The sequence below is a fragment of the Pelophylax lessonae genome (genome assembly GCF_965119305.1).
Source record: "Pelophylax lessonae genome assembly, chromosome: 12".
NCBI classification, from domain to species: domain Eukaryota; kingdom Metazoa; phylum Chordata; class Amphibia; order Anura; family Ranidae; genus Pelophylax; species Pelophylax lessonae.
Window position 1 is genome coordinate 85,624,400 of NC_138779.1, and position 12,445 is coordinate 85,636,844.

Genomic DNA, 12,445 nt, shown 5'->3' on the forward strand with positions numbered 1-12,445 from the left:
CCAGCTGTATCCACATTCAAAGTGTGTCCTTTCCTCAAAGATTCTATGGAGATGCCCTTGAGTTCTGGCTTCCAGCGAGGACTAATGCTGAAAGGATGTGTCCATTCAAACACACAGCTCATGCAAGCCTTGCCTGTCCTCCAAGCTGACTGGCTGCTGGCCCTTGTGCTGTTCCTTTTGACCTGGGTGAGTGCACCCTCTCACCCAAAAGAAAGTTGAAGGTGCACAAAGGGTCCTGGGATTAGTGGAGGTGACGAGGTAAAACTTGTTTCTCTTACGTCCTCCGACAGTCGCCGCCTCTTCATATTCGTCACATATGGGGTATTAGACTTTGCTCCGAAGGAGTAGCTAGGCAACAGAATATGTTAACAATAAAGCTTTTAACATATCCCACCCTCAAGGGGTGGTCCCCTCAGTCAATACCCTCCTACTTCCTGCAACCATATCCCAGTTTTAATGTCTAGCTTGTCAGGAGTGGCTGGCTCTCTGTGCTGGGACTTTCTGTCCCAGACTCTTTCTTCTTTTTAAAATTTTGTTTGAGTTTTCTCTCTACCTTTACTTAGCTGTTATTTTGTCAGCGTTAGTTAGTTCTTCGGATGAAGAGGATCATGCGGACTGGGTCTCGGGCTGATCCCCCTGGTCGCAGGTCGTGGGTCAGTGGCTTCCCAGTCTGCCATCGAGCGTTCAGCCAGGTAACGCTCCTGGCACAGTGAACGACCCATCCCTGTTCGGTGCAGGGATGATTGGTGAGGTGGCTACCTCACTGGACGCTGTGCGGTTTCTTAACCCCCATTGTGTGCGTCTTGAATGCGACTCTCCCTGCCTCATGTGAAGCGGTTTGTTCGCCTGTGCGGGTCCCCCACGCCATGTGAGGTAAGTGTATTTATGTGGGGACCTGTCTGTCTGGGGGGGTGTCAGTCTGGGACTGTGTAACCTGCCTCTATTCACACTGCTTGTCTCCCTATCTCTCGGCTGCATGCTGTGGGCTGCAGGGGGGGGGGGGAGCTGTATGACACTGTGTGTGTGTCAGACTGGTCAGTGTGAGAAGCTGTGTGCTGTGGGGCATGTTTTTTTGGCATGTTTGGGCATATACAGCGATCGCTGCGGCGATCTGACATGTATTCTGATTTTGGAATATAATGTGTGTTTTAATGCACTGTGGAGCGGCGGTTTCGGCGCCAAACGACGCCATTTTGCCTACACTCGCTCCGGCCGCATGTTTTTACATGCATGGCGGCCATTTTCTTGTAGCCTCCATAGGCTTACATGGAGCGCCCTGGCAGCATCACTTCCTCTTTCCAGGAACACCGATTGAGGCAGCAGCAGCGGCGAGGGTCTCCTCAGGTTTTATCCTTCTGTTTCTTGCTATCCATTGCCTGTGTTCAGTTTGCATATTCCCTGTGGGGGTCTTATTGTGCTCGAGTGTGGTGCGGTGGGCTGCGCTTGCCGCGCTTGCTTAAAAGGGACAGTTAACCCTTTGTTGTCTGGCATTACAGGGGCAATGGATTCTCAGGAGGGCAAATTTCCTACAGCTTTGGTGGAAAGCCAGGGGACCGCTGTTCCCCCCCAGGGGGGGATTTAGCCACTATTGTGGCTGGCCTTGCTGCTCAGGTGCAGATGCTGGTGGCTGCTCAATCTACTAAAAGGCCCAGAGTTGCTCTTTCCTCTGATTCTGAGGGTGAAGGTGATGGGGCTGTTATGGCGGGGGCCTCCTTATCGGGGTCCCGCTCCTCTCTTGATCTAGTGGGGTCTGAGGTGGAGGCTGAAGTTGAGGGGGTTGATAATTCTCCCCCTGGCTCGCCTGAAGAGCTTGCAATCATGGATGAGTTGATTGCTTCCATTAAGCAAACGCTGCATTTGCAGGACGAAGTGTGTCCCCCCACTGCCTTGGTGGCTTATGGGACGCAGAGAAAACGCAGGACGCCGCAGGTTTTTCCCTGCAATGATTTTCAGCGCGCTGTTAAGGATCAATGGCGCAATCTGCGCAAACCTTTTGCGGTACCAAGTAGATTCAAGCTGCGTTATCCTTTTTCGCCTTCCACTGATGAAAGGTGGTGTGTGCCTCCCCCAGTGGATCACGCAATTGCGGTTTTGAACAAAGCCACTGCGATTCCTGCAGAGGATTCCCCTGTGTTCCGTGATGCCACGGATAGGAGACTGGAGTCTCTTGCCCGTCATACTTATTCTGTTACGGGTTCTATGCTTAAGGCTCTGTTTGCTTCTCTCATGGCGGCCCAGGCGATCGCAAGTTGGACGCAGATGCTTAGGCGCGTCCTAGTGGCCGACTCGGCCTCGCCGGCGACCCTGCATATGGTGGATCAAATCCACCAGGGTGTCATGTATCTGTGTGATGCGGACCTAGACCTGGTTCCGTTGGCTGCACGTGTGCACAGCGTGGCGGTGTTGTCTCGCCGCCTGGTTTGGTTAAAATGTTGGTCAGTGGACCAATCTTCACGTAAGACCTTAGCCAATCTACCTTATGATGGGTCTCGCCTTTTTGGGGAGTCCCTGGATGTGTTGATTAAGGGGATCACCGGGGGTAAGAGCACTCTCTTGCCCCATTTCCCCAAGGCTAAGGGGGCTTCTGGGAAGAAGCATGCTAATTTTCGGCCCCCTCAGGGGTCCTTTCGTGCCTTTCGGCCGCACTACAAGGGCAAACCGTTCAAAGGTCAAGGCTCTCAGAAGAAGCCCTGGTCTGGTAAACAGAAGTCCGGCCAATCCGGATCTGCAGCCCATAACAGTTCGGCCTGAAGGGGCGCCCTCACCCAGTTTTGGGGTGGGGGGACGCTTGCTCGGTTTTCTTCAGCCCTGGTTGGCCCGTGTGCGGGACAGGTGGGTTCAGGAAATCGTTCGATCTGGTTACAAGATCGAGTTTCTCGGCCGGAGAGCAGATTTTTTCCCTCAAATCTTCAGCTGTCTCCAGAGCGTTTGCGGGACCTGCACCTGGCGGTGCGGGACCTGAGGGCTCAGGGAGTGGTGGTTCCGGTGCCTCATCGGGACAGATTTCGGGGGTTTTATTCCAATCTGTTCACCGTGCCCAGAAAGGAGGGCAAGGTTCGTCCAATTCTGGACTTGAAGGCTCTGAACCGCTCTGTGCGGGTTCGCAAGTTCCGCATGGAATCCCTGCGGTCGGTGGTGGCTGCCCTGGTTCCGGGGGAATTCATGGCCTCCATCGATTTGAAGGATGCGTATCTTCACATCCCCATTTTCGAGGGTCACCAGAGATACCTTCGATTTGCCATTGCGGAGGATCACTACCAGTTCGTGGCGTTGCCCTTTGGTCTCGCCTCGGCTCCGCGGGTCTTCACCAAGGTGCTTGCACTGGTTCTGGCATTATTGAGGGCCCAGGGCGTTTCTGTCCTGGGCTATCTGGACGACATTCTGGTTCGGTCTGCGACCAGCCAGGGTCTGGAGAAGGACCTGTCTGTCACGATGCAAACTCTGCAGGAGTTTGGTTGGACGATAAATTTTCCAAAGTCGACACTGAGAGTCCGTCTGTTCGTCTTCCCTATCTGGGAATGATTCTGGACTCGGTGCAGGCGAAAGTCTTCCTGCCGGAAGACAAACTCAGGACTCTCCAGGAGGAAGTCAGGTCCCTCAGGGACGTTCCGCACTCTTCTCTGCGGACGTGTATGAGATGTCTGGGATTGATGGTCTCGGCCTTCGAGGCGATTCCATTCGCCCAGTTTCACACGCGGGGTCTCCAAGCGGAGATCCTGTCCAGGTGGGACGGGCGACCTCAATCTCTGTATCTTCAAATCTCGTTGAGTCATCGCACCAGAGGAAACCTTCTGTGGTGGCTCCAGTCCCCGTTGGTGTCCGGGGGCAAGTCGTTTCGTCCGATCTCGTGGACGGTAATCACCACGGATGCCAGCCTGTCGGGCTGGGGTGGAGTTCTGGGCGTTCTGTCCGCCCAGGGGACTTGGTCGGAGGGGGAGTCTTCCCTTCCGATCAACATTCTGGAATTGCGTGCGATAAGTCGGTCTTCATCGCTGGACGGACTGGCTGCAGGGCTGCCCGGTTCGGGTGCAGACGGACAATGCCACGGCGGTGGCCTACATCAACCACCAAGGGGGCACCAGGAGTGCCCGAGCGGCTCGAGAAGTGGCCGACATTCTGTCTTGGGCCGAGACTCATGTCCCGGCGATAACGGCAGTTCACATTCCGGGGGTGGAGAACTGGCAGGCGGACTATCTGAGTCGCCAGACCCTGGATCAGGGGGAATGGTCTCTCCACCCGGCTGTCTTTCAGATGTTGTGCGCGAAGTGGGGTCTTCCAGATGTGGACCTGTTCGCGTCTCGTCTCAACTACAAGGTGAGGAGGTTCGTGGCAAGGACGCGCGACCCTCGGGCAGACGCGTCAGACGCGTTAGTGGCCCCGTGGCATCAGTACAGGCTGATGTACGCGTTTCCACCGATTCAGTTGCTGTCCAGGTTCCTTCGCAGGTTACACTCGGAACGCAACACGGTGATTCTTGTGGCACCGGACTGGCCTCGCCGGTCCTGGTACGCAGACCTCGTGAATCTGGCGGTCGACGCCCCGTGGCGTCTGCCTCTTCGAGACGATCTACTGTCTCAAGGACCGATATACCATCCTGCTTTACAGTCGCTGGCTTTGACGGCCTGGCTGTTGGGACCGAGGTCCTGAAGGAGAGGGGTCTCTCTCCAGAGGTCGTTTATACTTTGATCAATGCGAGGAAGTCTTCCTCAGGGAAGGTTTATTACCGTACTTGGAAGGCCTATTTTGCCTGGTGTGAGTCCAGGGGGTTCTCACCCCGCACGTACTCGGTTTCCCGTGTGCTGTCTTTCCTTCAAACGGGTGTTGATCAGCGTTTGGCGCTGGCTACGATAAAGGGTCAGGTGTCTGCACTGGCCGTTCTGTTTCAACGTCCCGTGGCTTCCAATTCCTTGGTTGGCACCTTTGTTCAGGGTGTGCGGCATCTGGTCCCCCCTAGGCGGGATCCTCTGCCCCCTTGGGACTTGAATCTCGTTCTATCTGTGTTACAACGTGCTCCTTTTGAACAGATCAGGGAGATCTCGTTGTCTATGTTGTCCAAAAAGGTCGCCTTTTTGGTGGCGATCACTTCGGCTCGCAGTGTGTCGGAGCTGGCGGCTTTGTCCTGCAAGTCTCCGTACCTGGTTATTCATTTGGATAAGGTGGTCTTGCGACCTAATCCTTTGTTCCTTCGAAACGAGTTTCGGAATTCCATCTTAATGAGGATATTGTCTTGCCTTCGTTGTGCGCGAAGCCTAAACATCCAAGGGAGGTGAGATTGCATTCTCTGGATGTTGTTCGGGCGATAAGGGTTTACCTTAAATCGACTGAGTCTTTTCGAAAGACGGACTCCTTGTTTGTTCTTCCAGAGGGTCCTCGGAAGGGCATGGCGGCTTCGGCCTCTACCATCGCCAAATGGATCAGGCAGACCATTGAACAGGCCTATGCTTTGCAGGGGAAGGTTCCCCCTGTGCCTGTGAAGGCGCACTCTACTAGATCTCTGAGTACGTCTTGGGCCTGTCGTCATGGGGCTTCTGTAGCCCAGGTGTGTAAGGCGGCGACTTGGTCGACCGTGCACACTTTCACAAAATTCTACAAAGTAGATGTTCAGGCATCGGCGGATGCTTCCTTTGGCCGCAAGGTTCTTAGTGCGGCTGTTCCCTAGGGTCCCTTGTTGGGGACTCCTGGCTGTTGGGATAAGTTTTGTATCCCCTGGTTTTTTGTCTTTTCCTGGGTTGTTGCTCCTGTTGAGCACTTGTTTTTTGCTGTTGCCCAGCTGGTTTCCTTCCTTTGGTAAGGTTCCTTTCTTTGATGCGGAGACTGCGTTGCCTTTCGGCGCGGCTGCGTTTCCCACCCCTCATGTTTGCACTGCTTTGGGACGTCCCCATATGTGACGAATATGAAGAGGCGGCGACTGTCGGAGGACGTAAGAGAAAACGGAATTTTTGTAAAATCTTACCTGTAAAATTCCTTTCTCTGAGTCCTCCGACAGTCGCCGCCCCCGCCCCTCTTTTGGGGTTTGATTGTATACTCTACTGCTATTCCACTAAAACTGAGATATGTTTGCAGGAAGTAGGAGGGTATTGACTGAGGGGACCACCCCTTGAGGGTGGGATATGTTAAAAGCTTTATTGTTAACATATTCTGTTGCCTAGCTACTCCTTCGGAGCAAAGTCTAATACCCCATATGTGACGAATATGAAGAGGCGGCGACTGTCGGAGGACTCAGAGAAAGGAATTTTACAGGTAAGATTTTACAAAAATTCCGTTTTTGTACACTCATACCCACATACTTTGATAACAAAGGGACAGGTTGTCACGTAAGAACCCACACTTTCAGGCTTATGTTTTCCTGGTTTGGGAATGCAGACGACCACCTCCCAGGCGGATGCCAGACCAGAGCACTGTCACTTGAGCAGGGGGATTTGTTCCCTCCTGTTTTCCTCCTTGTTGGGGCTTACATGAGGTTTGGGGATTGAGATCGAATAAAATGGCTAGGAAAGTATCGCTTGTTATATATTTTTTTTTTCTTGTAATAGAACTGGTCACTTTTTTATGGAGTATCATATTAAAATTGAGAGACACTGACAGTGGTGCTGTCAGATCTGGGACTCCTAAACTAAAGACTTGTATGTGGGACTCAAGTGCATAATTGCAGCTGCATATTTGCTCTAGAATATGTATATTCTTACACCCAACAAGTATTTAAGAACATATGCATGCACTCTTATTCAGTAACTCCGACCTACACGCATGAACATTCATACGTGTTCAAAATGAAGCATTGCCTTTGTCCTTCTTGGAGTAGGCAAAGCAAGCTGTAGATTCTAAGCTTTCAGGTCTTCCTGCCACAGCTTTTGAGTTTTTTACACCTTGCACAATCCAAAACTTTGACTTTAGAGTTAGAACCAACAGTTTTTGCAACCTTGGTTGGAGAATCATTTTTGAGACCTAATACAATTGATCTCGTAAGTTTAGATAGTTTGTTTGGCACTATTCTAGTATATAGCCAGTTGTGGACATGCAAAAAGTTTGAGGAAAGTAGCATCAGGAGCCAATCATTTAATCTGTTTAGCGATCAGTTGTTCTGGGTTTTATAAACGTTGGCATTAAGATCCCTTTTTATTATATGGAATAATACTTTGAACTCTGTTCCAGCTTGGCAACGTGAGGCCAATATTTTTTGCTTTGCTGTGAAATGTGCTCTAGAAAGAACTTTTTTGACCATTTTGTCAGAAAGCGCAGCTATTTTCAGTTTTGTTGTATTATAATAAACGGGGTCTAGCAAATTTCACTTTTACATATATATAAAAAAAAAAAAAATGTGGTGCTCAACTGATGTTTTCCCAACTTCTTTTCTCTACAGGCTGCTAGTTAGTGCCTCCCAGGATGGCAAGCTTATCATCTGGGACAGCTATACCACAAACAAGGTGCGTGACATAAAGAACTCTGGCTTACAATACAGACACTGTGATAACTGACTTTAAGGCTGAGTTACACAGCTGTTCAGGTTATGATCTCCTGGTAATTGTTTAGTTAAGTAGTAAATAATGCTCCCATTTTAGTTATGCAGTGTCCAATTTGAGAATGCAAATATTAGTGCCTCCAAGGCATTGAGTGCAATATTGAATTCAAATTTGTTGAAACAGTACAGATTGTTCCTTTCTAATCAGTGGTTATGCCTTTTTTCTGCTTTATTAAAAACTTGCAGTGAGAGTTATGGAGGCTACAATTGCTGACCTAAAATTGCTAGTGATCTGGCTGTATAAAGCCCCTGTACTCCGTGACCAAGAACAAGCAGGTAGCCTGTCAAATAAGAAATTATTTGCTTGCTAAGGACTCCAATTCAGAAGCCATTAAATTGGCATAGCAACCAGATGACACAAGTGGGAGCCTAGGCAACATCTCTAAAGTTTTACCCAGCATTTCAGTGGTGTGAATGAACCGGTTGAGAAGAGCAATAATGTGTATTTCAGTCTAATGTTTGCAGATCAGTGGAAAATGCAGTTCACTGGGAATTTCCTTAGTGAAAAAAGCCTAAATGGTTGAAATGCAATGCAACTAGAATTTTTGTAACCAGCCTAAGCACTAATTTGCTGTTAGAAAAACCATACATGTCGTCAAAACTTTGTGCTTCCAGGTGGAAGTTTTTTCAGGACAAATTGGGCTTTCATTTGGTGGTAAATGGTAATGGAGATCTCCTGATTTATTTTTAATCAAAACTGGCATAAAATTGTAAAAATGTAGCTGTATATTTCTTGCTACTATTATAACCTACCACTGAACAACCCAAAATAAATTCTTCTCCCAACGATCACATCAATACCACGTGTGTTGTATGTACCCATAGTACAGCACAGAATCAATGTTCTAAAACACACTGATGCGAATTAAAAAAAAATGCTTAAAGAAAAAATCTTGCTCAAAATATCCTACCTTTAACCCTTATTTGACCTAAATACTAACCCTGGCACTGTCCTAGATCAGACATTTATCTGGGGGGGGGGGGGGGGGGTTTACACTTTTATTTCTCTCTGCAAGGAGAGAGATGCAATGCATCTCTGCCCTCTATTCAAAGAGACAAAATACAGGGGCAGGCTGCACAGTGACCATTGCGATAGCCAATCAGACGATCACAGTACTCGGGTGACCTGTAACTTGGGAGTTCCTGGTCCTCATCGGTCGTATGGGTCCCAGGTAAACCCTGGTCTGTGTCAGGAGCACATTGTACAGCTTGCCCCCAGCACAAAGACAGATACGCAAAGTCCAGTGAGGCCACATATATTCATATGTTTGCCGGGAAGGGGTTAAAGTAGTTATAAACCCTATGAAGGGGCGGGTGGTATCGTGCTTCAGGGAAAAGACTAAAAATGGTGTTCACTCAGTGATAATAAAAATTAGTGTGCATATAAAATCATATAATATAACTTCTGTGATATTGTCCAAAATCAATCCACAATTAATCCGCACTAAAATATGTGAATACATAAACAGTAATAGTGACAATACTTCCAAAATAAATATATATAGTGTTCTAGTGCTATATTGAAAATAATTTATACTTTGCAATCTATGAGCACCTGTCACTTTATTCACTACTAATATATTCTTTTAAACAGATACAGGTAAGTATCTATAAAGTGCTTATAAATGAAAAAAGGTGCTTATAGTGTCCCAGTAATGTCCAAAACATGTGACCCGCACACGCGTTATTTCTTCACTTGTAAACAAGTGTCAAAGTCCTATTCCTTAAGTGGTAAATTGTACCTTTTTTTGCAATCAGTAGGGGTGAATAAAATGACTTGTGATAGCATGGCGCGTAACGGGTCCTCTTTATGTAGGGATCTGGGCTCTGTTAGACACCATATCTCTCCTCTGGCCTCCAAAGCATCTGATCAAACCTAGATTGGTTTTATTAGATGCTTTCACAAGCTGGTAATGGCTTGTTTACATTAGACTGAAACCAGAAGTGACTAAATCCTCATCACTTCTGGTTTCTGACATCACACAGTGGGAGGAACACCATCTCCAGTGCCACTCACATCCTTACCAGGCTACCTGATAGGACAGGAGAGCCTGGTAAAGGGGACGACTCCCGCCACCTGTATAGCTGCGAGGATCACCTTTTACCTAAAAGAGAATCGCTAGCTGAAATATTTCATATTGACTGTTGTACAGTGAATACTTCACATGCAAAGAAGGCAGACGTATTTAGGAGTGAGCAGAGCTAGCCAAGGATTAGGAAAGACAGGCAGTGTTACTACTGCCCACTGTTATCTTGAATGCTGTCAGAATCGCAGAGCAAACTACTTTTGGGTAGTGGGAGGACCAGTCATTCAACTGAAAATGGAATTTGCCTTGAGTGGGGTTTTAAATGTGAAGTCCATACACCTGCACACTTTATATTGGAGAAATGATGAAATGGATACTGATGTCATGTGTAGCCTTCTGGCAGGGTTTAAGGCAGCCTGGCTTTAATCAGCTCTTCCTGCAGCACAGCTCCTGTGATTAATGGCTGAGGGATACAGGAAGCAAAGGGCGCTGTAAAGTAAATCTGCAACTATGTAAACTATGGTGTTTAAGGTTAAAAGTACGCTTTGTCTCCTGTGAGAACAGAGTTCATGTACCTGACTTACTCAGATCAAGTAAAGCATTGCCTCTCCTGCCAGGACTGGACTGCCCATCTTGAGATAAATGCTTGTTCATTTGGATGTGGATTAAATGCTCTGTAAAGTGCTTTTAATCATTGTTGGTTCACAATATATAGACTGATAAAGAGCTTGCTGCAGAAAATGGTTCCTGCTGTAATCTGAAGCCTGTACTACAGCAGCTCTAATGTGGTATTTCTAGATGAGCAACTTTTCTCTCCTTCCTGGCATCAGTGATTGGGTTACTTGATGTAGCAGAGTTCCTGACCTCCTTTACTTGTGGTTTGCAACTTCTTCCTGCATCAGTCGACACATTCAGGCTTTTAAGAGCGGTCTTGGGCTTGAAGTACTTAGCTTGGATTTCATGTTTACAGTCCTTCTATAGGACCATTAAGGTTATGGTGAGGTGGCTTGAAAAAAAGTCCTCCCTAGAAAGGCTGAACAGCAATGTTTTCAAAATTCTGAAGGTTTTTGTATCTTCAAGTCAAAGGTTTTTTTCATTTTAACCACCTTTGCTCCAGAAGCGTTTTTACTATTTAGCACTGCGCTGTAATTGTGTGGAGATGCAAAGCTGTACCCAAACAAAATGTTTCTTTTTTTTTTCTGCTTTAAAACATATCCAATAAATATGGAAAACATTTTTCTCTTTCGTTCATCGGACACAGCGCTCCATAAATCCTAACTAGTGGGTTATATTGCCTCCTCCAGGAGTAGGACTAGGAAGAACAAAAAACACCTGGTATCTGGTGTATAACCCCCCCCCTCTCTGCTCTAGGTAATCAGTTTTAATCTGTTTAGTCAGGCGTAAGAACCTGGGCTCCCGGCTGGGATCTCTGTTCCTAGCAATTTTTTCCTAGCAATTTTTTCCTTAACATCTTTGATTTCTCTCGGGAGATCTGGTGGGGGGTCCTAGGGCAGAGAATTCAGCAGAGACCCATGGGGTCTCCCCCGCTATCTCCATGCTGTAAGGGTCCTGGGATAGTGTGTCCTGCCCTGGTAGTCTGGAGGGTTCCCAGTGTAGGAGACCCCTAGGTTCATGCCCTGCTGTTTGCAGTGTGGGTATAGTGCAGGGGGGTCGCAGTGTAGACAATGGTACAGAATGCACAGCAGAATCTTCTTTAAACGTGTGTACTACCTTCAGTTGGGAGGGTCCCCTTGCAGAGGGTGCAGGAAAGATCCTGGCAGCATGCTTTAGTGTTTGTAGATAATGGTGGCCATTTTCCCTTAGTCTGGCTGGTCTCCGGTTGGCGGCCATGTACGTGTAGCCTGACTTCACGGGGGCCATATTTCTTAGTCTGGGAGAGGCTGGAAACAACTGAAGCCTAGTGGGGATGCCGAAGCTCCACCTCTTCAGTTTCCTCTTCCTGTTCCCGGGACATAGGAACAGAGATAGCGTCCATGATAATGCTGGGTTTGAATTCTTGGCGCTCCTCTGCTCGGTAGGGTGAGTCTTTGGGGGTCCCTGTTTATCTATCTCTCTCTCTCTCTCTCTCTCTGCTGATAGGGTATCCTGAGCCTTGAGGGGATGCTTTAGTGCTGGCAAAAGATTGTTTTTTTACTACCCCTCAGTGGAAGTTGCGTGTGGGGAAAGGTCCAGGAGGCACTGTCCCCCACTCAGGCTCTCATCTGATTCTGAGCCTGATGCCGCCGTTGACGTGGTCCGTCCAGGGGGACTTATTATCACACCCCCTAATCTATCCGATAGTGAGAATGATTCCTCCCTGGTCTCTGCAGCGAATGAAAATGCGCTAGTAGGACACACTTATTACTGCAGTGCATGAGACTTTAAAGATAGAGGATGCGGCTGAGGTAGCCGCAGACGTGGCTGTGTCGTTTGGTACGCACAAGTCGCATCGTACTCCAAAGGGGTTTCCTTATGTTCCTTATTTTGGCAGGTTTTCCTGTAAGAAATGGGAACAGCCAAAATTACCCTTTGTGGTCCCTAAACATTTTGCTGTATGTTACCCTTTTAAAGAGTCACTTTTTTAAAAAGTGGGCTAGTCAACCAGTGATGGACCCTCCTGTTTCCAGGTTGTATAAAGCAACCATGATTCCAGTAGAGGAATTCCCTGTCCTTTAAGGACCCGGCTGACAAAGCGGCGGCTGTGGCATGCAGCATGTTTACTATGGCTGGTTTGGCATTGCGGCCAGTCTTTGCCTCAGCCCTGGTGTCTCAGACCCTATTTGAATGGGCCAAGCTTTTGCGCCAGAGCCTGGCGGGTGTGCAGGTCCCTGCGGCTTGATTTATCAGACCAGTTGGTCCGTGGGATGCAGTTTGTGATGCAGCTTTGGATACAGATCCT

The 12,445-nt window shown here is 48.3% G+C and overlaps 1 protein-coding gene across 1 annotated transcript in view; it reads left to right on the plus strand.

Annotated features, from left to right (window-relative positions):
- GNB1 (G protein subunit beta 1) overlaps positions 1-12,445 on the plus strand; it is a 182,564-nt gene that overhangs the window by 85,810 nt on the left and 84,309 nt on the right. The window contains exon 5 of the mRNA XM_082274342.1: positions 7,361-7,424. Coding sequence (XP_082130468.1) covers positions 7,361-7,424 — 64 coding nt within the window. The remainder of the gene's footprint in view (positions 1-7,360; positions 7,425-12,445) is intronic.